Raw genomic sequence first — 22,535 nt, 5'->3', positions numbered from 1 at the left:
GAGTGCATGTGGGTGCTTCTAAATTTTTATAAGGGTCAAATATTACTTCTAAAACCCTAATCCCCTGCTTAGAATGATTCCATCAAATGATGTGACACAATATGTTAGCCTTACATAAATCGCACAATATATATACTTAATCTCTCTCGGGGGGGGGGGGGGGGGGGGGGGGGGGGGGTACGGAACAACCGAACTCTTACCCTGGGACTGCTGAGAGGACTAGTGGAGAGACCGGAGGACGCTCCACTGATAGACCGTGACCTGTAGACACACACGCAGACACACAGGTTAAAGAGATCCTCTGACAATGCAATGTGGGCGACTGCAACGGGAAAACACTGAACACTACAATATGAGCACACACTGGCACACCCCTAGCTGAAGGGAGGACAAAAAGCATGGGGGACAAACGCATATAAGCTTCAAAAGGAGTAGGATGAAGTTGCCCCTACACACTGATCTAAGATTGGTTTTGTGATTTACCCCATAATGGTTCAAGCTGCAATTTGGGAGGGTAAGCTGATCTTAGATCTGTGCATAATGGCATTTTCTAGCAGAAGCTTCTGGAAGAAGTGGAGGAAAGAGATCAGAATAAGACGAGTTCATTAAACTAACGTAACTACCTTGAACACAGTTGTATGTGGCTGTAGCACTTTGTACTGTATMCCGCTATCTGTACTTTTTGAAAACTTTGCCCTGAGCTAAAAAGGTTGGCGGAGATTGAATCATACGTTGGTAAGTAGAGGAGATTGACTCAAACAAGGATGGATAACTGTGGATGTAGACAGGGTTATTTCACCCCTGGGGAGGGAGTCTGTTTAGGTCGGGATTTCTGAGCTGTTTTATTAAACACATTTCTCTCTGTCTTTCAATCTCTCCCTCTCTCTCTCTCTCTCCCGCTCTCTCTCATTTCAATTCAATTCAAAGGGGCTTTATTGGCATGAGAAGCAATGTTTATATTGCCAAAAGCGAGTAAAATAAACAATCKCAGATAAACAATTAACATTAAACACACACAAGTTTGAAATGTTATATTATTCATTATGTGTAGTGTTGTTAGAATGTGCACATAGAAGAAGTACAAATGGCAAGGGGAAATAAATAAACAGATAAATATAGCTTTCATTTACGTTGGTGTTTGTTTTCCGCTGGTTGCCCTTTTCTTATCGCAGCAACAGGTCACCGATTTTGCTGCGATGAGTGCACACTGCCGGTATTTCACATAACAGATATGGGAGTTTATCAATATTTGATTTGTTTTCAAACTATTTTGGGGTCCATGTAATGTGAGGGAAATAAGTATTTCTTTGCCAGGAGGTTAGGATGTGCAGATCAGTTTCCACCTCATTTTGTGGTGAGTGTGCACATAGCCTGTCTTCTCTTGAGAGCCAGGTCTGCCTATGGCGGCCTCTTAATAGCAACATAGCCTGTTTTCCTCAGTTTTCTATCAGTCATAGTGGTCACGCTCTCTCTCACTCTCTCTTTCGCTCTCCCTCTTACTCACTCTCTTCCTGGCTCATCACGCTCTCCATTTCRCTTTTTTTCTCTCTCTCTCTCTCTGTCTGTCAATCTCTGTCTCCCTCTTCCTCGCCTTTTATCTTTGATGAGGCATCAGAGCTGTCCTTGTGCAGAGCTTCAAATGGCTCGTGTGTACAATATGACTAACACAGTCACACAGTGGCTGTAGACTAAAACGGCAGAACGTTGAAAGGTTCGGTGTGTGTTGGCTTTTAAATACTAGATTGGGTGTAATGGCCAACCGTGTCTGTCTACATGACAACAAGACATGCAAAGCATCAGGGTCTAAAGTCAACATCGATAAATACTTCAAACATGTCCGCTATGCCGTGATTACACACACACACCTCAAAATGAATCAGTGCCGTGTCTCTATTCTACTCCAGTTGAGCCTTTTCATTCTTCATTTACAATTCATTCACTTTTCATGTCTTCCTTTTATTTATTCCCCTTCTCTTGTCCATCCTCTGTTGTCAACCCCTCCCTCCCTCACATCACATAGGGCCACTGATGACAAGCGAAGGTTTGGGGATTTAATTTGCCATCGACGATTTGGCTATTTTGTTGGAAACTAAAATTGAAACAGTAAATCACGGTTAAATATGCTGCAGTGTGGTGAGCACGTGCACTCGCATGCACGCGCGCGCACACACACACAAACGCTAAGCTTCAACCTCAGGGAAGGATTTCATCCATCTGGATTACAAAGTGGCGACAGTAATACTAAACGTCAGGCGAGCGAACAAGAACCTAAGAGCTGAGTTGCCTTTCACCGAACTGCAATGGAATCGTCCAGACAGGGTTCCACACAGACGGACGTCGATGTCACAGTAGGGACACAGGAGATGATGTAACGTTACTGCACCACAAACTACATGAAACTGTAACAACGGAGAACGGAAGAAGATTTATGAAGGGAGACATACTACAAGCCACAGAGTTAAGATGCAGAGGAGTTTCCCTTAGAGGTCTCTCTATGAGCTTGCCATACTGTATTTGGACATGTAGTAAATATTGATAACTGAGTACATATGAGCCAAATTGCAAATTGTTTTATCATTGAAATGTGATACAAAACGAGGCAACGGTGTACTTTAGGACCATGCGGACGCTTCCGAGCTGTCGGGTAGGCTGATTGGAATGTTTATCCGACTGGATAAATMTTTTATTTTACTTTTTTATAATAATAATAATATAATAATTATGTCCTCCCCACTTCTAAAACCAAAGTAGCGCCCCTGCATATACATATAGTCATATGCTTTCAGTCAATCCTATTTTGCGTGTGTAAACTTTGGAAATGTAATGGCTGTTCATTCCTTATTCTGCTGTATGTTGGTGGGCCGGGTGAGGCGCTTTTTAATTACAACACATTATTGTACTTGTGTGTACGATCATACACACCTTGCCAAGATCAGGTAGTCTTTCAAGCACATAATTGAAAGAAATCTGTTGTTCGATGCCGATGAAATACAATGTGTGTTTGTGTGTACGTGTGCACTGGTGTGTATGTGTGTGTGTGTGTTTACCACTGTATCGCTCTAATTAAATAATGGAGATAAAAGACTATTCAGAGGGATGTGATTGCCTTATTTCCATCCCTATTTGTTCTTCTCTTCTTCGCTCCAGCAAAACGCCCCATCTGCATTCCCACCAATTAATTTATGCTAATCGCTCTCTGTACGGTGTGGTGGGGTGGGGGGGGCGGATCGGGGAAGCGTCTCTAAACTGTGTTCCTGGACACAAGGTCATCCGTGAATAGGCTTTGAAAGGAAGATTGGACCTGACTCACCATGGTGTGGTAACCTCACAAATAGACGGGCAGAAGACAAACAAATTCACACATGCATGGGAGCGGAAACAGGCACACACACACATACGTTCAGGCAGCCACACAACCACACACACAACACCATGGGAAGGAGACACACCAACATCACATTACGTTCAGGCAACACACACACACACACACACACACAACCACACACAACACAACACACACACACACACACACAACACCACACAACAACACAACCACACACACACACACCCACACACACACACACACACACACAACACACACACACACACACACACACACCTTAGGAATTAACTACAACACAAGCACAAATGGGGATATGGAGGGGCAAACAGGGAAGACAATGGAAGTTTGAACCTAAATTGGGATTGGTGCGCCCCTAGGAGACGCCGAAACTACAGCATCAAAGGAAAGAGAGGGGCCAAAAGAAGGAGGAGGAGAGGAGGATAAGATGCTTTTGATGTGCATGGAAGCAGCCATGGGTGCAGAGAAGACTCCCTCCCTCCATCTCTTCTCTATCTCCTCTCTCCTTCAGTTCAGTCTAGGCCTGATCACATTGGCCCAGTTTACCACAGTATGAAAATAAGGGCTTTATTGTGTGAATTCATGATCAGATAGCCAGGCAGTCAAGTGAACTTCTGGTAAAAGTTTCAGAAGAATGCTAACGGCAGGAGGTTCGATTCTTTGGGAATGAATTTTATGCAGACAAAACGGGAGCTTAGTTTTTATTGAAGTTTACTCGACTACCCTCTCAAAGGCTTATAGACTTAAACATGGTGAGAATGTGAATGGGAAACCCGCTCTGAAACTCAACTGTGGCAAGAGAGACAGACAAAAGTGACAAATACCTTTCTTCTTTGGTGAAGTTAGCGTTTGTGATATCCAAGCTTTTACTGAAAACAGACTTACTACAGACAGACAGAAAGAAAGTAAAGAGACAGACAGAAAGACAGTCACATAAAGGGACTGATTCTAAGCATTCCCTAAAAAGTACAGATTATTGTATAGGTCATGAGTTGGCAACCTCACGTTAGTTGTGTAATGCAATACAGAGCTGGCTATTGCTCACAATGACCAATGCACAGGAAGTAATATTAGTCTTGAAAGGAAAAGTTAACAGAAGAAGAACAATTATTGATCATGACATGACAATGGAAAACATGAAAAAAAGATTCACACATGACATGAATATATTAATCAGCAAGTTAAAACAGATTAAACAAAGGGGTAAGACACTTTGAACGGTCATGATAATATGGGGGTATTCTCACGTGGCATAATTTTTTTTTGAAGTCTTAAAGCCTCTATCCTCTTTGGAAGACTCACCCGCGCTGAAAGTTGTAAACTTTTCTGTCAGTGTCAGGCTGTCATGTCACTCTAAGCAGCTTAATAATTCAGTTAGTGAGGAGAGGGATTCTACTGGAAGTACACACACAGCAGATTGAACTAATAGAAAGAGATATCCAACAGGAAATCCATCATATGTAGGCACCCTACTCCTACGTATGTGAATCTGGCGTGTGTGTTTGTGCACGTGTTTGTATGGTGTGTTTGTGGTGTGTGTGTGTGTGTCCATGCATGCACGTGTCTGTTTGTTCAAGAGATTCTCCGGTCATTTTGTATACTTTTTAGCCAGTAGTTCTGAGAGTAGCACTCACAAGCAAGAAGTGGCCCTCAAAATTGCATACTACGTCAAATATGTGCCGATATGTGCACCACGTCATTGCTCTCTCTCTCTCTCTCTCTCTCTCTGCTGTGTCCACTGAGCCGTTGGGCCTGCCTCATTAGATAACGCTGGGCAGGCCTCTTGCTAGCTGCCACTCAAATGTGAGAGGCTAAAGCTCAATGTAGGGAGAATGGCACGGCACAGCTTCACGATAAACAGTCACTTTCAAACTAGGGATTTCATGGCTAATTGAGGTAAGACAGTAATTCTACTCACAGCTTATGCATGTCTGAACTACACATTGACACATCCAGCCCAAAGCGGGCGGTTAAAAAAACCTGAGACTGCCCAGGGTGTGTGTGTGTGTGTGTGTTCGTGTGAGCATTAGTGTGTATGTGTGTTTACGTGTGTATGTGTTTACACTGATATGTGTTGCATGTACTTGTGCATGTGTGTATGTGTGTCAATATGATACGTMTGAGTGAGTCCATGTACTGTATGTGTGTGTACACCACACCATACCTCTGCCCATGTGTTGCCATGTCGATGGCTCGTCGTACGGGCACAGGAGAGCCCCCCTCTGTGACACTCAGCACCTCCATAGACTTCCTCTCCGGCCTCCTCTTCCCATGGCGGTTCAACATGGGGGAGTCCACCCGCTTCCTGGGCGGGTCAGCTGAACAGGGGTCAGGGGTCAAATGTTAGGGGTCAGGGGAGAAGCAAGTGAAGCAAGAAAGAGAACTAGTTAACAAACAAACCAACTACAGGTGTGACAGAACATCTTATCTGAGTTATGGTGTAGCTACTGCAGGTTTTTATTCATACAAGGCATAGAAGGTTTGGACTAGTCTACTTCTCCTATTGTGTATGGGGTGATTTGGACAAGCCTACCTATCTCACTGCGCGGGGGGAGGTTCTGGTCCTCCTGACTGGGGTACCTCTCCTTCCGGTCCAGCAGCAGGAAGTAGATCATCTTCTCCTGGTTATCACTGGGGAGACAAGACAGCAAAGTCATCCTGTCGGATGTCCTTGAAGCACCTCAGAGCGGATGACTTCGCCGACACTTCCATTTCTCCCTCCATATCTCTCCATCCCTTTCTCCTTCCCTCTTGTCAGAGAGCAGGTCTTTCATCAGTTTGCTCTCATCTCTGACACAGCCCAGTGAGTGCATTATCTCCCTCCCGCCCTCCACAGAGAGAAAGTCTTTGGTGCGTTTGTTTTTGTCCCCAAAGCAGCACTGAGTGCACTTCTTTAGCCCTTCCATCCTTACAGTCCTCCCTCCCTCGCCCTCTTTACTCCCTCCCTCCCTCCCATCCCTCCCATCCCTCCCATCCCTCTATTACTCACTCGTCAGAGAGCAGGTCTTTGGTGAGTTTGCCCTTGTCTCTGAAGCAACCCAGAGAGTGCATGCTCTCCAGGACGTCCGGGTCTATCTCTTCAGTGCTCAGGGTTCTGATGGCCACCTTCCTGGGGACAGGCTGCTCCGGCTCTGGCTCGTTCTTCCCGGCTCTGACAGACAGGAAGAATGACAGGAATGACTGACAGATGTTTTTTTATATATACATTTTTGTTTTCACCAGGGAAGACATATTGAGACCTAGGTATTTTACAATGGCATCCAAAGGTTTAAGAGTAGTAGCAGCTGCACTTTGATAAATAACATCACCATAATCAAGAACAGAATAAAAAGGTTGACTAAATAATTTGCTTCTTACTGCTTTGAGACTGCTTTTTCTGTAGAAAAAGACAACTTTAAATTGTAGTTTCTTAACCAGCTCATCTAGATAGGCAATACAGTGGAGTAGAACACTAACGGCGGGAGATTTTCAATGTTACAATGTTAGCAATGACAAAAACACACTACAAAGCTATCAGAATCGTGAAACTACTTTACCGTTGAGAAAATTKATCCACCAAACATGACGAAGACACACTGAACACAAATATAAACGCATCATGCAACAATTTCAAAGAGTTTACTGAGTTACAGTTCATATAAGGAAATCAGTAAAGAAAAAAAAAATCATTAGGCCATAATCTATGGYTTTCACATGACTGGGAATACAGATATGCATATGTTGGTCACAGACACCTTAAAAAAAAGATATGGGTGTAGATCAGAAAACAAGTCAGTAGTGTGACCACTATTTGCCTCATGCGGCGCAATCATCTTGGAGTGGATCAGGATGTTGATGGTGGCCTGTGGAATGTTGTCCCACTCCTCTTCAATGGCTGTGCGAAGTTACTGGATATTGGTGGGAACTGGWKCATGCTGTCGTACACGTCGATTCAAAGSATCCCAAACATAATCAACGYGTGACATGTCTGGTGAGTATGCAGGCCATGGAAGAACTGGTTACATTTTCAGCTTCCAAGAACTGTGTACAGATCCTTGCAACATGGGTACGTGCACTTTCATGCTGAAACTTAAGATGATAGCGACGGATGAATGGCACGACAATGGGGCCTCAGGATCTCATCACAATATCTCTGTGCATTAAAATTGCTATCGATAAAATGCAATTGCGTTTATTGTCCGTAGCATATGCCTGGCCATACCAGAAATTCTGCAGTTGTGCAAATCCACAATTTCATCAGCTGTCCGGGTAGCTGGTCTCAGATGATCCCGCAGGTGAAGAAGCCAGACGTGGAGGTCCTGGGTTGGCGTGGTTACACATGGTCGGTGGTTMTYAGGCCGGTTGGACYTACTGCCAAATTCTCTAAAACGATGTTGGAGGCGGCTTATGGTAGAGATATGAACATTCAATTCCCTGGCAAGAGCTCTGGTGGACATTCCTGCAGTCAGCATGCCAATTGCACGCTCCCTCAAAACTTGAGACATCTGTGGCATTGTGTTGTGTGACAAAACTGCACATTTTAGAGTGGCCTTTTATCTTCCCCAGCAAAAGGTGGACCTGTGTAATGATCATGCTGTTTAATCAGCTTCTTCATAGGCCACACCTGTAAGGTGGATGAATTATCTTGACAAAGGAGAAATGATAACTAACAGGGATGTAAGCAAATTTGTTCCRYAAAATTTGAGCGAAATAAGCTTTTCGTGTGTATGAAAAATGTCTGGGATCTTTTATTTCAGTTCTTGAAACATGGGACCAACACTTTACATGTTGCGTGTAGATTTTTGTTCAGWATACAATATCGTAGATTGCTAAATAGCAATGATGAACTGACATAATGTAGTAATGAGCAACACACATTATTACATTGCTGAACAGTAGAACGGTCCTTGSCTCTTTTCTGAGAGGAGGTATCCTCTACAGGATCGGTTGAGCGAACATAGGCTAATGTGATTAGCATGAGGTTGTAAGTTACAAGAACATTTCCCAGAACATAGTCATATCTGATATTGACAGAAAGCTTAAATTCTTGTTAATCTAACTGCACTGTCCAATTTACAGTAGCTATTACAGTGAAATAATACAATGCTATTGTTTGACAGAGAGTGCACAGTTATGAACTTGAAAATGTATTCGTAAACCAATTAGGCACATTTGGGCAGTCTTGATACAACATTTTGAACGGAAATGCAATGGTTCATTGAATCAGTGTAAAACGTTGCACATACACTGCTGCCATCTAGTGGCCAAAATCGAAATTGTGCCTGGGCTGGAATAATACATTATAGCCTTTCTCTTGCATTGTACCAAGATGATGGTACAAAATTTAAATAAAAAMKMTTTTTTTCTTTGTATRATCTTTTACCAGATCTAATGTGTTATATTCTCCTACATCAATTCAACATTTCCACAAACGTCAAAGTGTTTCCTTTCAAATGGTATCAAGAATATGCATATCCTTGCTTCAGGTSKTGAGCTACAGGCAGTTAGATTTGGGTATGTCATTTTRGMCGAAAATTGAAAAAAAGGGGCAGATCCTTAAGCCTGCATTGTTAGGGCCAAGCCATTTAGGAGGAGAACAGAGTTCCATTAAAACTAAGAACATGATGGTATTTTATGTTCAGMTGGTGTGTAGGGCAACTACTAGAACCGCTCACATCTGTCCTAATGGACCTTCTCTTACTATAAAGGCTGCAATTTTTTAAACTTCAAATTCCATTAGTTCCCATTCATTAATTTAGCCTATGTAAGTGCAATACTTTTATCTACTGACCCTTTGTTTGAATATTTGCTACATTTTGTCAATTTAATTGAATTTCACAGGTAAAAGTGCATATATCTATTATATGCACAAAACAGCCAGTCGTATGCATGTACACGCACAAACACACACACACACACACACACACACAGAGAAAGGAGCTCTACTCACATGTACCAGTTGTGCTTCTGAATCTGCTCTAACTGCAGAGACACACAGGAAGAGGAAACAACATTGTGTTAATGACACAGCACGTGGAACAGGTGCTGTGACAGACAGACAGACAGACAGACAGACAGACAGACAGACAGACAGACAGACAGACAGACAGACAGACAGACAGACAGACAGATGAACACAGCAACATGCCTTATCCGTTCTTACTGTATGCATTATGACACACGTAAGGCTTCTAGTAACAACCCAGTCTTTATCTACTGTAGTGACAAAAAAATATAAAACACTCTATGTACAGAAGTATCCGGACACCCCATCAAATTAGTGGATTAGTCTATTTCAGCCACACCCATTGCTGACAGGTATATAAAATAGAGCACACTGCCATGCAATCTCCATATACAAACATTTTCAGTAGAATGACCTTACTGAAGAGCTCAGTGACTTTCAACGTGGCACCGTCAATGGAGGCCACCTTTCCAACAAGTCAGTTTGTCAAATTTATGCCCTGCTAGAGCTGCCCCGGTCAACTGTAAGTGCTGTTATTGTAAAGTGGAAATGTCTAGGAGCAACAACAGCTCATCCGCGAAGTGGTAGGCCACACAAGCTCACAGAACGGGACTGCCGTGTGCTGACGCGCATAACACGTAAAAATCTTCTGTCCTCGATTGCAACACTTATTACCAAGTTCCAAACTGACCCTGGAAGCAACGTCAGCATAAGAACTGTTCGTCTGGAGCTTCATGAATTGGGTTTCCATGGCCGAGCAGCCGCACACAAGCCTAAGATCCCCATGAACAATGCCAAGCATTGGTTGGGGTGGTATAAAGCTCATATTGGACTCTGGAGCAGTGGAAATGCTTTCTCTGGAGTGATGAATCACGCATCACCATCTGGCAGTCTGACGAACAAATCTGGGTTTGGCGGATGCCAGAAGGTTACCTGCCCGAATGTGCCAACTGTAAAGTTTGGTGGAGGAGGAATAATGGTCTGAGGCTAGGCCCCTTAGTTCCAGTGAAGAAAAATCTTAACGCTAGATGATCCTGTGCTTCCACCTTTGTGGCAACAGTTTGGGGAAGGCCCTTTCCTGTTTRAGCATGACAATGCCCCTGTGCACAAAGTGAGGTCCATACATAAATGGTTTGTCGAGATTGGTGTGGAAAAACTTGACTGGCCTGCACAGAGCCCTAACCTCAACCCCATCGAACACCTTTGTGATGAATTGGAATGCCGACAGCGTGCCAGGCCTAATCGCCCCACATCAGTGCCCAACCTCACTAATGCCCTTGTGGCTGAATGGAAGCAAGTCCCCGCAGCAATGTTGCAACATCTAGTGGAAAGCCTTCCAAAAGACTGGAGGCTGCTGTAGCAGAAAAGGGGGGGAACCAACTCCATATTAATGCCCATGATTTTGGAATGAGATGTTCGACGTGCAAGGGGTCCACGTGCTTTTGGTCATGTAGTGTATATTAATTTCTATGGGGCTTCCACTTACTTCAATGCATAAAAAATAAAAAAAACATTATAGCATTAATATTAATATTATTTGTTGAGTAGATTAAACAGATAGAAAACCAGCTTAGTGAGGGACACTTAKAACATTGGGCAACTGGGAAATAACCCTCTCCTTGACAGAAAACTCAATGCTAATTGATGTGAGTGAGAGTAATCTAGTTAACTGTTGGAGGTGTAATGAACACGATGGGAGACAGAGAGCTGGTTTCAAGCGCAGGGCGCAGCAGGTGTTTATTTGAAAAGGACCACAGGAGGAGGCAGGTAGCTGGGTCCAGGGCAGGCAGAAGGTCATACACAGGGTGTCCAAAAAGGCAACAGTACAGGCAGGGAAAAGGCTAGTAACGTCGTCCGGGAGATCAGGCCATAGGCTGATAACAGGAAATCCGATAGGCTAATGTACAGGCAGGGAAAAGGCAAAAGGCGTCGTTAGTGAGGCAGGACAAAACTATCATACACGGGAGGATTAAATTACAGGAAACCCAGCGCTCCAAATAGACACGTGTCACAAAACAAACAATACCTCACAATGAAGGGGTGCAGATAACTGAACTAAATAGTGTTTGATAATGACATACAGGTGTGTGAACAGGTGATCCGAATTCAGGTGATTGGGATCTGGAGAGTGAGCTGCGTTCAGGGGATCTACGTGTTTGAGAGTGTGAGTGGAAAGTGGGCTGGAAAGTGAGCTGCGTTCAGGGGATCTACGTGTTTGAGAGTGTGAGCTGGAAAGTGGGCTGGAAAGTGAGCTGCGTTCAGGGGATCTACGTGTTTGAGAGTGTGAGTTGGAAGCAGACGTTACGGCAGGAAGTCACACTGTAGCTGTGGGAGGGTTTGAAGTGCTGACTGTCTGTGTCTCAGATGGCTGAACCAAACAGCCAATGGGATTGCTGTCTAGAGCAGGGGTGGGCAAACTTCTAGGCTCYAGGACCACATCGGGATTTTGAAATTCGACGGAGGGACGCATTTTTTGGGGGGACCAATTGTTTGTTCAAAACTATTTGCAGGGGCCTCCCGAGTTGGGCAGCGGTCTAAGGCACTGCATCGCAGTGCTTGAGGCGTCACTACAGACCCGGGTTTGATCCCAGGCTGTGTCACAGCTGGCCGTGACTGGGAGACCCATGAGGTGGCGCACAATTGGCCCAGCGTCGTCTGGGTTAGGAGAGGGTTTGGCAGYCCGAAATGTCCTTGTCCCATCGCGCTCTAGCGACTCCTGTGGTGTGCCYCGCGCATGCATGCTGACACGGTTGCCAGGTGTACGGTGTTTCCTCTAACCCAGCCTTCCGGGTTAAGCGGGCATTGTGTCAAGAAGCAGTTCGGCTTGGCTGGGTCGTGTTTCGGCTCTCGACCTTCGCCTCTCCCGAGTCCGTATGGGAGTTGCAGCGATGGAACAAAACTATAACTACCAATAGGATTCCACGAAATTGGGGAGAAAAAGTGTAATATATATATATATATATATATATATACATATATATATATATATATCTAATTTTTTTTTTTTATGTATCCGGGCCGCGGGCCGTACTTTGCCTGCCCCTTGGTCTAGAGTCTAGAACCAGAGTGGAGGTTACCCGGACCCAGATTAAGCCTACTCCTGAACAAAAGGACATGCTAACTGTAGAAACGCCATTAAAAGTGATGTTCAGTCAAGGAATAGTCTTAATCTGAGCATGAGAAACTGCCCCCTGAGTGTCTTTAGTCTAAATCAAGGGAAGATGGCTCCCTTTCTCTGCAGTGATAAGTGATTTCTGCTTTACTAGTACTGTGAGTGAGAGCTTTACACTGTGGTAGTCAATATTTTGTGGTAATAAAGTGAGATGGAATTGTTTGTTACAAATCTGCTAGTCCCTTTTGAAGTTTCCCCCTGTATTGATTGAGYACCAATTTACATTTCACCTGAAAGTGAACAAATGTAGTATTTCAGCTGAAACAAGGGTGTTATGAACATACATCTGATCCTAGGCCTGATCTTAGTGGTAGATTTGGTGGGACATACCCACCTCTTAGGGGTGTAAACTGATCAGATAATAAGGGAATTGTCTACCCGAAATAAGGGGGTTATCAACATACATCTGATCCTAGAGCTGATCTTAGAGGAACGTACCGTGAGTCTCTTCGTGGCATCCACCTCGATCATGCCCCGAAGAAGGTTCTGACAGTCCGGGGGGATGAAGTGGGGCATGTGGAAAACACCCAATTTCACCTTCTCCAGCAGGTTCCTCAGGTTGTCATCGTCAAATGGCAGGGCACCCTGGAATGATACGATTCTATTCATAAATCCAGCCAGCCAAGTGGATACACTGCATTCAAAGCATCAAGGATAACTGCATTCAAAGCATCAAGGATAACACAAAAAAAGTGAATACATTTATTTCCACTGTGGTCCTCTGAACAACACAGAGAAGAGCATTAATACCAGAATGATGCTCAAGTTCCACCACAGATATTCTTAGGCTTGGTCTACAGGACCCACTTAAAGCCTAATCCTGGACGAAAAATAATATTCAACGGAGATTCCCATTACCCAATTGAAAGTGTTTCCTAGTCCAAGACTAGGCTTAATATGTGTCCGGGAAACTGGCCATATGTCATATCACTCAGTAAGTCGGCATTGGAAATCTAGAGTCATGCCAAAGTAGGAAACTTAGACTGCCAGGTGAGACTGTACTGTAAGCATCTGACACGGACAAACAACTGTTACGATGTGCGCTGAGAGTCGGGAAGCAAGTTCAGGGAGTGAGTGTTTTAATAAATAAATTAAAACATAATACWAAACAAGAAACGCAAAAAKCGSASAGACATGAAACTGAAACAATGAAGCCTGGGGAAGGAACCAAAAGGAGTGACATATAGGGCAGGTAATCAAGGAGGTGATGGAGTCCAGGTGAGTGTCATTATGAGCTTACGCGCGTAACAATGGTGACAGGTGTGCTCCATAACGAGCAGCCTGGTGACCTAGAGTTCGGAGAGGGAGCACACGTGACAGTACCTCCTCCCCGACGCGCGCTTTTGGCCTCAGGACGCCGACCAAGATGACGATCCCGGGGATCAGGAGGGGACGGGTCACATCTGCTAAGGCGCAGAAACCTGACGAATGGCAGCCTGGCGAGCCAGCTGAGGCACGGCAGCCTGTCGAGCCAGCTGAGGCACGGCAGCCTGTCGAGCCAGCTGCCAGCTGAGGCATGGAAACGCGTCGAGCCAGCTAAGGCAGGGGAACCCATCGAACCCGCCGAGGCATGGGAATCCGACATACTGGCTGATGCCTCCCAGGTAACTCCGGGAGTCAGAACCCGACATCACCTCCAACACAAAAAAAAAACGGATAATTCCCTTTGGTGAGGCGTTATTCTGTAATGATGTGCGCTGAGAGTCAGGAAGCAAGTTCAGAGAGTGAGTGTTTTAATAAATAAATTAAAACATAATACAAATAAAGAAACACGAAAAACGCACAGACATGAAACAATGACGCCTGGTGGAGGAACCAAAGAGAGCGACATAAACTCAGCAAAAGAAGAAACGTCCCTTTTTCAGGACGCTGTCTTTCAAAGATAATTTGTAAAAATCCAAATAACTTCACAGATCTTCAGTGTAAAGGGTTTAAACACTGTTTCCCATGCTTGTTCAATGAACCATAAACAATTAATGAACATGCACCTGTGGAACGGTCGTTAAGACACTAAAGCTTACAGACGGTAGACATTAAGGTCACAGTTATGAAACTTAGGACACTAAAGAGGCCTTTTACTGACTCTGAAAAACACCCAGGGTCCCTGATAATCTGCGTAAACGTGCCTTATGCATGCTGCAAGGAGGAATGAGGACTGCAGATGTGGCCAGGGCAATAAATTGCAATGTCCGTATTGTGAGACGCCTACGACAGCGCTACAGGGAGACAGGAACGGACAGCTGATCGTCCTCGCAGTGGCAGACCACGTGTAACACACCTGCACAGGATCGCTACATCCGAACATCACATCCGCGGGACAGGTACACAGGATGGCAACACAACAACTGCCAGAGTTACACGAGGAACGCACAATCCTCCACTGTGCTCAGACTGTCCGCATTAGGCTGAGAGAAGCTGGACTGAGGCCTTGTAGGCCTGTTGTAACGCAGGTTCTCACCAAACATCACCGGCAACAATGTCGCCTATGGGCACAAACCCACCGTCGCTGGACCAGACAGGACTGGCAAAAAGTGCTCTTCACTGACGAGTCGTGGTTTTGTCTCCAGGGTGATGGTCGGATTCGCATTTATTGTGGAAGGAATGAGCGTTCTCCGAGGCTCTACTCTGGAGGCGGGATCGATTTGGAGGTGAAGGGTCCGTCATGGTCTGGGGTGGTGTGTCACAGCATCATCGGACTGAGTTTGTCGTCATTGCAGCACTCTCAACGCTGTGCGTTACAGAGAAGACATCCTCCCCCCTCATGTGGTCCTTCCTGCAGGCTCATCCTAACATGACCCTCCAGCATGACAATGCCACCAGCCATACTGCTCGTTCTGTGCGTGATCTCCTGCAAGACAGGAATGTCAGTGTTCTGCATGGCCAGCGAAGAGCCAGATCTCAATCCCATTGAGCATGTCTGGGACCTGTTTGATCGGAGGTGAGGGCTAGGGCCATTCCCCCAGAAATGTCCGGGAACTTCCAGGTGCCTTGTTGAAAGAGTGGGGTAACGTCTCACAGCAAGAGTGGCAAATCGGTGTGCATTCGATGAGGAGGAGTTGCACTGCAGTACTTAATGCAGCTGGTGGCACACCACGATACTGACTGTTACTTTAAATTTGACCCCCCCCCTTTTGTTCAGGGACACAATATTCAATTTCTGTTAGTCACATGTCTGTGGAACTTGTTCAGTTTATGTCTCAGTTGTTGAATCTTGTTATGTTCATACACATATTTACACATGTTAAGTTTGCTGAAAATAAACGCAGCTGACAGTGAGATGACGTTTCTTTTTTTGCTGAGGGCAGGTAATGAAGGAGGTGATGGAGTCCAGATGAGTGTCATTTTGCACTGACGCGCGTAACGATGGTGACAGGTGTGCGCCATATCAAGCAGCCTGGTGACCTAGAGGCCGGAGAGGGAGCACACGTGACCAACAACAAGATTATTGTTGTTAGCCAAGGGACTACAGTGAACAACTTTACTCACGGCAGTCAATGTAGGTCTATCTGACAAAGTCACAGTTCTTCTTTTTTGATGTTAGCCAAAGCATAGCGCTAATCTAGCCAGCCTTCTTCAAAATCTCTAATACGAACGGGTTTCAAGAGACACTAGCCAAAGCAATACATGAGCATTACTCATGACAATCAGTGAAGGTCTATCTGACATTTGAAACAGGCAGAGTATTCATACTTCTACGGATGGAAGGTGTAGTTTATGACAGCATTACTGATCGAGTCTCTTCCCGTCTCAACACGCCTTCATCGGGGAGATAGAATAGAGGGCCATATTGACACAGCATTGAGAAACACACACACAGCCTATCATTTCCTTTGTTCTCGGCTCRCCACTTTGTCACTGTCTAATCAGAGTGGTGTGTGAATGCTGGTGACACATACTCTGATTAATGAGCATATGTGTGTCAGTACAAAGCTGACAGTCAAGCCAGCCCAGGAAATCCCTGCTCCAATCAGAAACATGATGAATCAACCAATCATATGGGGATGAAAGGGTGCCGATTTAATTTTCAGTCCTGATCCAATAARCTAATGTCGTCTTTCACTTACATTCTGTACAGACAAGAACTGGAATCACAGGCCATTGGCAAGAAGTTTGTTTTACCACATTTATTAAGTTATGTCTCCAAACCTTGTCCTGTCTCTTGCCTCGAATTCCTCCCCAGGGAATGTAAAAGTCACTGTAGACTTTTACAAAGCCAGTGAGTCACTGAGGTGCAGCTTCCCATGAAGACTTATTGTGTCACAGGCAAATACGTCCCCTGTGACTTTACCTCACATCAAACCACAACAATAACTCAACATATGCCTGAGGGACTCGCAGATGAACTTATCGCACTTCTTCCTATTTGTTCTCCCTATTCTCATTCCGGTTTAAAAGTTACGTAAGCACACAATAAGCACACGTAATTTAACAACTTGCTAGTATGTATTTGTCATTTTTGTTGGTGTTTGTTTACTGCTGCGGGTCAGAAGGAGAGAAGGAAGATGAGCATTAAAGGTCCATTGCAGGATGCCCGGGCACGTGTCAAGGTCATCGTCAGGGAAGCTGTCAATCACTCACCACTAAAAGTGCAAAGAGGATGACCCCACAGCTCCACACGTCTGCTTTCCTCCCGTCGTACTTCTCCCCCTGAGAAAGAGAGATACACAGAGAGAGGGAGAGAGAGGGTGAGGAAGGGTGAGGGAGTGAGACAGAGAGATAACGATAGACAAAAATAGAGTGAAAGAGAGTAATCAATAATGCATTTTGTTATGGAGGTGAGATACAAATTCCACATTATTTTTATGAACTGAAAACCTCTGATTAACCTTTAAATCCCTCACTTGGGTGAGTTAGTGCTGACAGTGCCTTCAGGAAGTATTAATACCCCCTGACATATTCCACGTTTTGTTACAGCCTTAATCAAAATGTATTAAATATTTTTTTTTTCTCACACATCTACATGCAATAGCCCATTAAGACAAACTGACAACAAATTTTTACAAATGTATCGAAAATTAAATACTAAAATATTGCATTTACATAAGTATTCACACCCCTGAGTCAATACTTTGTAGAAGCACCCTTGGCAGCGATTTCAGCTGTGAGTCTTTCTGGGTCAGTCTCTAAGAGCTTNCTCACACATCTACATGCAATAGCCCATTAAGACAAACTGACAACAAATTTTTACAAATGTATCGAAAATTAAATACTAAAATATTGCATTTACATAAGTATTCACACCCCTGAGTCAATACTTTGTAGAAGCACCCTTGGCAGCGATTTCAGCTGTGAGTCTTTCTGGGTCAGTCTCTAAGAGCTTTGCACAGGTGGATTGTACAATAGTTGCACGTTATTCTTAAATAATTATTCAAACTCTTTCAAGTTATTTGTTGGTCATTGCTAGACAGCCATTTTCAAGTCGATTTAAGTCAAAATTGCAGCTAGGCCACTCAGGAACATTCAATGTCGTCTTGGTAAGCAACTCCAGTGTAGATTTAGGCTTARGTTTTAGGTTATTGTCTCCCAGTGTCTGTTGAAAAGCAGACTGAACCAGGTTTTCCTCTAGGATTTTGGCTGTGCTTAGCTCTATTCTGTTTCTTTGTATCCTAAAAAATTCCCTTGTCCTTGCCGATGACAAGCATACCCATAACATGATGCAGCCACCACTATGCTTGAAAATATGAAGAGTGGTACTCAGTGATGTTTTGGATTTGCCACAAACATAATGCTTTGTATTAAGGACATAAAGTTAAATATATATATATATTTTTGCTGTTTTACTTTAGTGCCTTATTGTAAATAGGATGAATGTTTGGAATATTTGTATTCTGGACAAACGTCCTTCTTTTCACTCTGTCAATTAGGTCAGTATTGTGGAATAACTACAATCTTGTTGATCCATCCTTAGTTTTCTCCTATCAAAGCCATTAAACTCTGTAACTATTTTAAAGTCACCATTGGCCTCATGGTGAAATCCCCGAGCGGTTTCCTTCCACTCCGGAAACTGAGTTAGGAAGAACGCCTGTATCTTCGTAGTGACTGGGTGTATTGATACACCATCCAAAGCGTAATTAATAACTTCACCATGCTCAAAGGGATATTCAATGTCTGCTTCTTTTTTTCTTCAATAGGTGCCCTTCTTTGTGAGGCATTGGAAAACCTCCCTGGTCTTTGTGGTTGAAACTGTGTTAGAAATTCCCTGCTCAACTGAGGGACCTTACAGATAATTGTATGTGTGGGGTACAGAGATGAGGTAGTCATTTAAAAATCATAATTTTTAGTGTCATTTTAAATACTATTATTTTTCATGGAACTTATTATGTGATTTCTTAAAGAATTTTTTTGTTCTCCTTAATAACGTATTTAGGCTTGCCATAATAAAGGGGTTGAAGACTTATGGACTCAAGACACTTCAGCTTTTCATTAATTTGTTAAAAAAAATCTAAAACATAATTTCACTTTGACAGTATGAGGTATTGTATGCATGCCAGTGACACAAAATCAAAATGTTATCAATTTTAAATTCAGCCTGTGAATACTTTCTGAAGGCWCTGTAAGTAACCAACTACATGACAGCTGGCACACAGCAAAGTTTTTGTTTCAAGTTTTATTAGTTGTATGTATGGGTAAGACAAGGGGTGCGGTCTATGTAGATCTGTAAACAACAGCTGGTGCATGAAATCTAAGAAAGTTTCAAGGTGTTGCTCGCCTGAGGTAGAGTATCTCATGATAAGCTGTAGAACACTGTTTACCAAGAGAGTTTTAATCTATATTCTTCATAGCTGTCTATTTACCACCACACAACGATGCTGGCACTAAGACCGCACTCAATGAGCTGTATACGGCCATAAGCAAACAGGAAAATGCTCATCCAGAGGCGGCGCTCCTAGTGGCCGGGGACTGTAAGTGCAGGTGATAACTTAGAATCAGTTTACCTAATTACTACCAGCGATGTAAATGTGCAACCGGAGGGGGAAAAAAACTCGAGACCAGACTCTTTTACTCCAACCAGAAGACCGCGTACAAAACTCTCCTCGCCCTTATTTGGCAATCTGACCATAATTCTATCCTCCTATTATTGTTTCAAGCAAGACACTAAAGCAGGAAGGACCAGTGACTGGTCAATAAAAAATTGGTCAGATGAAGCAGATGCTAACTCCAGGACTGTTTTTGCTAGCACAGACTGGAATATGTTCTGGGATTCCTCCGATGGCATTGAGGAGTCACCACATCAGTCACTGGCTCCATCAATAAGTGCATCGATGACGTCGTCCCCACAGTCACTGTACGTACATACCCCAACAGAAGCCATGGATTACAGACAAACATCTGCAGAACTAAAGGGTAGAGCTGTCACTTTCAAGGAGTGGGACTCTAACCGGAAGCTTATAAGAAATCCTGCTATGCCCTCCGACGAACAGGCAAGCATCAATACAGGACTAAGATTGAATCGTGCTACACCGGCTCCGATGCTCTCGGATGTGGCAGGGCTTGCAAACTATTACAGACTCAAAGGGAAGCACAGCCGCGAGATGCCCAGTGACACGAGCCACCAGACAAGCTAAATTACTTCTATGCTCGCTTTGAGGCAAGTAAACACTGAAACATGGTTGAGAGCATCAGCTGTTCCGATAGACTGTGTGATCCCGCTCTCCGAGCCCGATGTGGGTAAAACCTTTAAACAGGTAACATTCACAAGGCCGCAGGGCCAGACGGACAACCAGGACGTGTACTCTGAGCATGTGCTGACCAACTGGCAAGTGTCTTCACTGCCATTTTCAACCTCGACTGTAATACACATGTTTCAAGCAGACCGCCAGAGTCCCTGTCCCAAGACAACTAAGGTAACCTGCCTAAATGACTACTGGACCCGTAGCACTCACATCTGTACCATGAAGTGCATTGAAAAGCTGGTCATGGCTCACCATTATCCAGATACCCTAGACCCACTCCAATTTGCATACCCCCCAAGTCGATCCAAGAAGAATCGCAATCTCTATTGCACTCCACACTGCCCTTTCCCACCTGGACAAAAGGAACACGTATGTGAGAATMCTATTCATTGACTACAGCTCAGCGTTCAACACCATAGTGCCCACGAAGCTCATCACTAYGCTAAGGACCCTGGGACTAAAAACCTCCCTCTGCAACTGGATCCTGAACTTCCTGATGGGCTGCCCCCAGGTGGTAAGGGTAGGTAACAACACATCCACCACGCTGATKCACAACACGGGGGCCCCTCAGTGGTGCATGCTCAGTTCCATCCTGTACTCCCTGTTCACTGATGACTGCACGGACAGGCACGACTCCAACACCATCATCAAGTTTGCCGACAACACAACAGTGGTAGGCCTGATCACTGACAACGATGAGACAGCCTATAGGGAGGAGGTCAGAGACCTGGCCATGTGGTGCCAGGACAACAACCTCTCCCTCAATGTGATCAAGACAAAGYAGATGATTGTGGACTACAGGAAAAGGAGGACCGAGCACACCTCCATTCTCAGCGACGGGGCTGCAGTGGAGCAGGTTGAGAGCTTCAAGATCCTTGGTGTCCACATCAGCAACAAACTATCATGGTCCAAACACACCAAGACAGTCGTGAAGAGGGCACGACACAGCCTATTCCCCCTCAGGAGACTGAAAAGTTATACAGTTGCACCATCGAGAGCATCCTGACCGGTTGCATCACTGCCTGATATGGCAACTGCTCTGCCTATGACCGCAAGGCACTACAGAGGGTAGTGCTTACAGCCCAGTACATCCCTGGGGCCAAGATTCCTGACATCCAGGACCTCTATACCAGGCGGTGTCAGAGGAAGGCCCTAGAAATTGTCAAAGACTCAAGCGATCCTAGTCAAGACTCAAGCCATCCTAGTCATAGACTGTCCTCTCTGCTACCGCACGGCAAGTCTACGTCCAAAAGACTTAACAGCTTGTACACCCAAGCCATAAGACTGCTGAACAGCTGAATGGGGACCCAGACTATTTCCATTGTCTACAGTATACATAGTCACTTTAACTCTACCTATATGTACATATTATCTCAATTACCTCTACTAACCTTTGCCACCACGCATTGACTCTGTACCGGTACCCCCTGTATATAGCCACACTATTGTTATTTTACTGCTGTTCTTTAATTATGTGTTACTTTTATTGGTCATTTTTTACTTATCTATTTTTTACTTAACACTTATTTGTCTTAAAAAGCGATTTTGTTGGTTAAGGGCTTGGAAGTAAGCATTTCACTGTAAGGTCTACCACACCTGTTGTATTCGGCGCATGTGACAAATAACATTTGATTTGATTTAATACACCTGGTATACACCGTCCAACAAAATCGTTACTTGCAGGATCCTTGTTGACAACGCAAGCACATATCCACATGGCGTACACCTGATTCACAGCTGCACTGCTCATATCGGACGACTTGTGATGACGTAACACGTGGCTGTGTAGCATTGCCACAGCCTGAGGGGCGAAGAGCTGAGAGACAGCTTATTGTATACAGAGCTGAGAGTAGAGCATTATAAAGTTTATTATTATGGTTAGAGGGCTAATGGGCTTGTTCTGCAATGCCATTATGGGAGGGAGAGAGAGAGAGAGAGAGAAAAGAGAGAGAAAAAGAGACAGAAAAGAGAGAGAAAAAGAGACAGAAAAGAGAGAGAAAAAGAGAGAAATACAGCACTGAGAAAGAGAGAAAGAGAGCGAGAGAGAGAGGTGGCGAGAGAGTGCACTTACCCTTATGACCTCAGGGCAGGCATAGTGAGGAGATCTGTAAAGAGAGATACGCACAACAGCTTTATACAAGGCAATGCACACACACCGTGTTGTATATACACAAACACACATCTAGTAAAACACAGTTACCAGAACACGTGCACACACATTACATGAACTCACAAACGCATACTCATACACACACTGTTCTGAACGAAAGGAGAGTTAGCTTAAAGAATCRGTGACTGCTGCAAATGTCCCCAATAGGTGGTAGGAATATACATACACTTAGGTTGCAGTCATTAAAACTAGTTTTTCAACCACTCGAAAAATTT

The 22,535-nt window shown here is 44.3% G+C and overlaps 1 protein-coding gene across 4 annotated transcripts in view; it reads right to left on the bottom strand.

Annotated features, from left to right (window-relative positions):
- Nucleotides 1–22,535, bottom strand: part of LOC111969192 (serine/threonine-protein kinase BRSK2) — a 192,979-nt gene that overhangs the window by 16,799 nt on the left and 153,645 nt on the right. For 2 of the 4 annotated variants that reach the window (XM_023995137.2, XM_023995139.2), the window contains exons 6-14: nucleotides 22,222–22,255; nucleotides 17,056–17,124; nucleotides 12,916–13,062; nucleotides 9,291–9,322; nucleotides 6,351–6,512; nucleotides 5,895–5,992; nucleotides 5,526–5,679; nucleotides 4,186–4,245; nucleotides 201–261 (exon numbers count right to left, since the gene is read on the bottom strand). In XM_023995137.2, coding sequence (XP_023850905.1) covers nucleotides 201–261; nucleotides 4,186–4,245; nucleotides 5,526–5,679; nucleotides 5,895–5,992; nucleotides 6,351–6,512; nucleotides 9,291–9,322; nucleotides 12,916–13,062; nucleotides 17,056–17,124; nucleotides 22,222–22,255 — 817 coding nt within the window. The remainder of the gene's footprint in view (nucleotides 1–200; nucleotides 262–4,185; nucleotides 4,246–5,525; nucleotides 5,680–5,894; nucleotides 5,993–6,350; nucleotides 6,513–9,290; nucleotides 9,323–12,915; nucleotides 13,063–17,055; nucleotides 17,125–22,221; nucleotides 22,256–22,535) is intronic. The other 2 variants (XM_023995138.2, XM_023995140.2) reach the window with 1 other exon arrangement.

This window comes from Salvelinus sp. IW2-2015, linkage group LG10 (assembly GCF_002910315.2).
Source record: "Salvelinus sp. IW2-2015 linkage group LG10, ASM291031v2, whole genome shotgun sequence".
NCBI classification, from domain to species: Eukaryota; Metazoa; Chordata; class Actinopteri; order Salmoniformes; family Salmonidae; genus Salvelinus; species Salvelinus sp. IW2-2015.
Note: the sequence above shows the minus strand (reverse complement) of the source record. Positions and strands in the feature narration are given on the sequence as shown.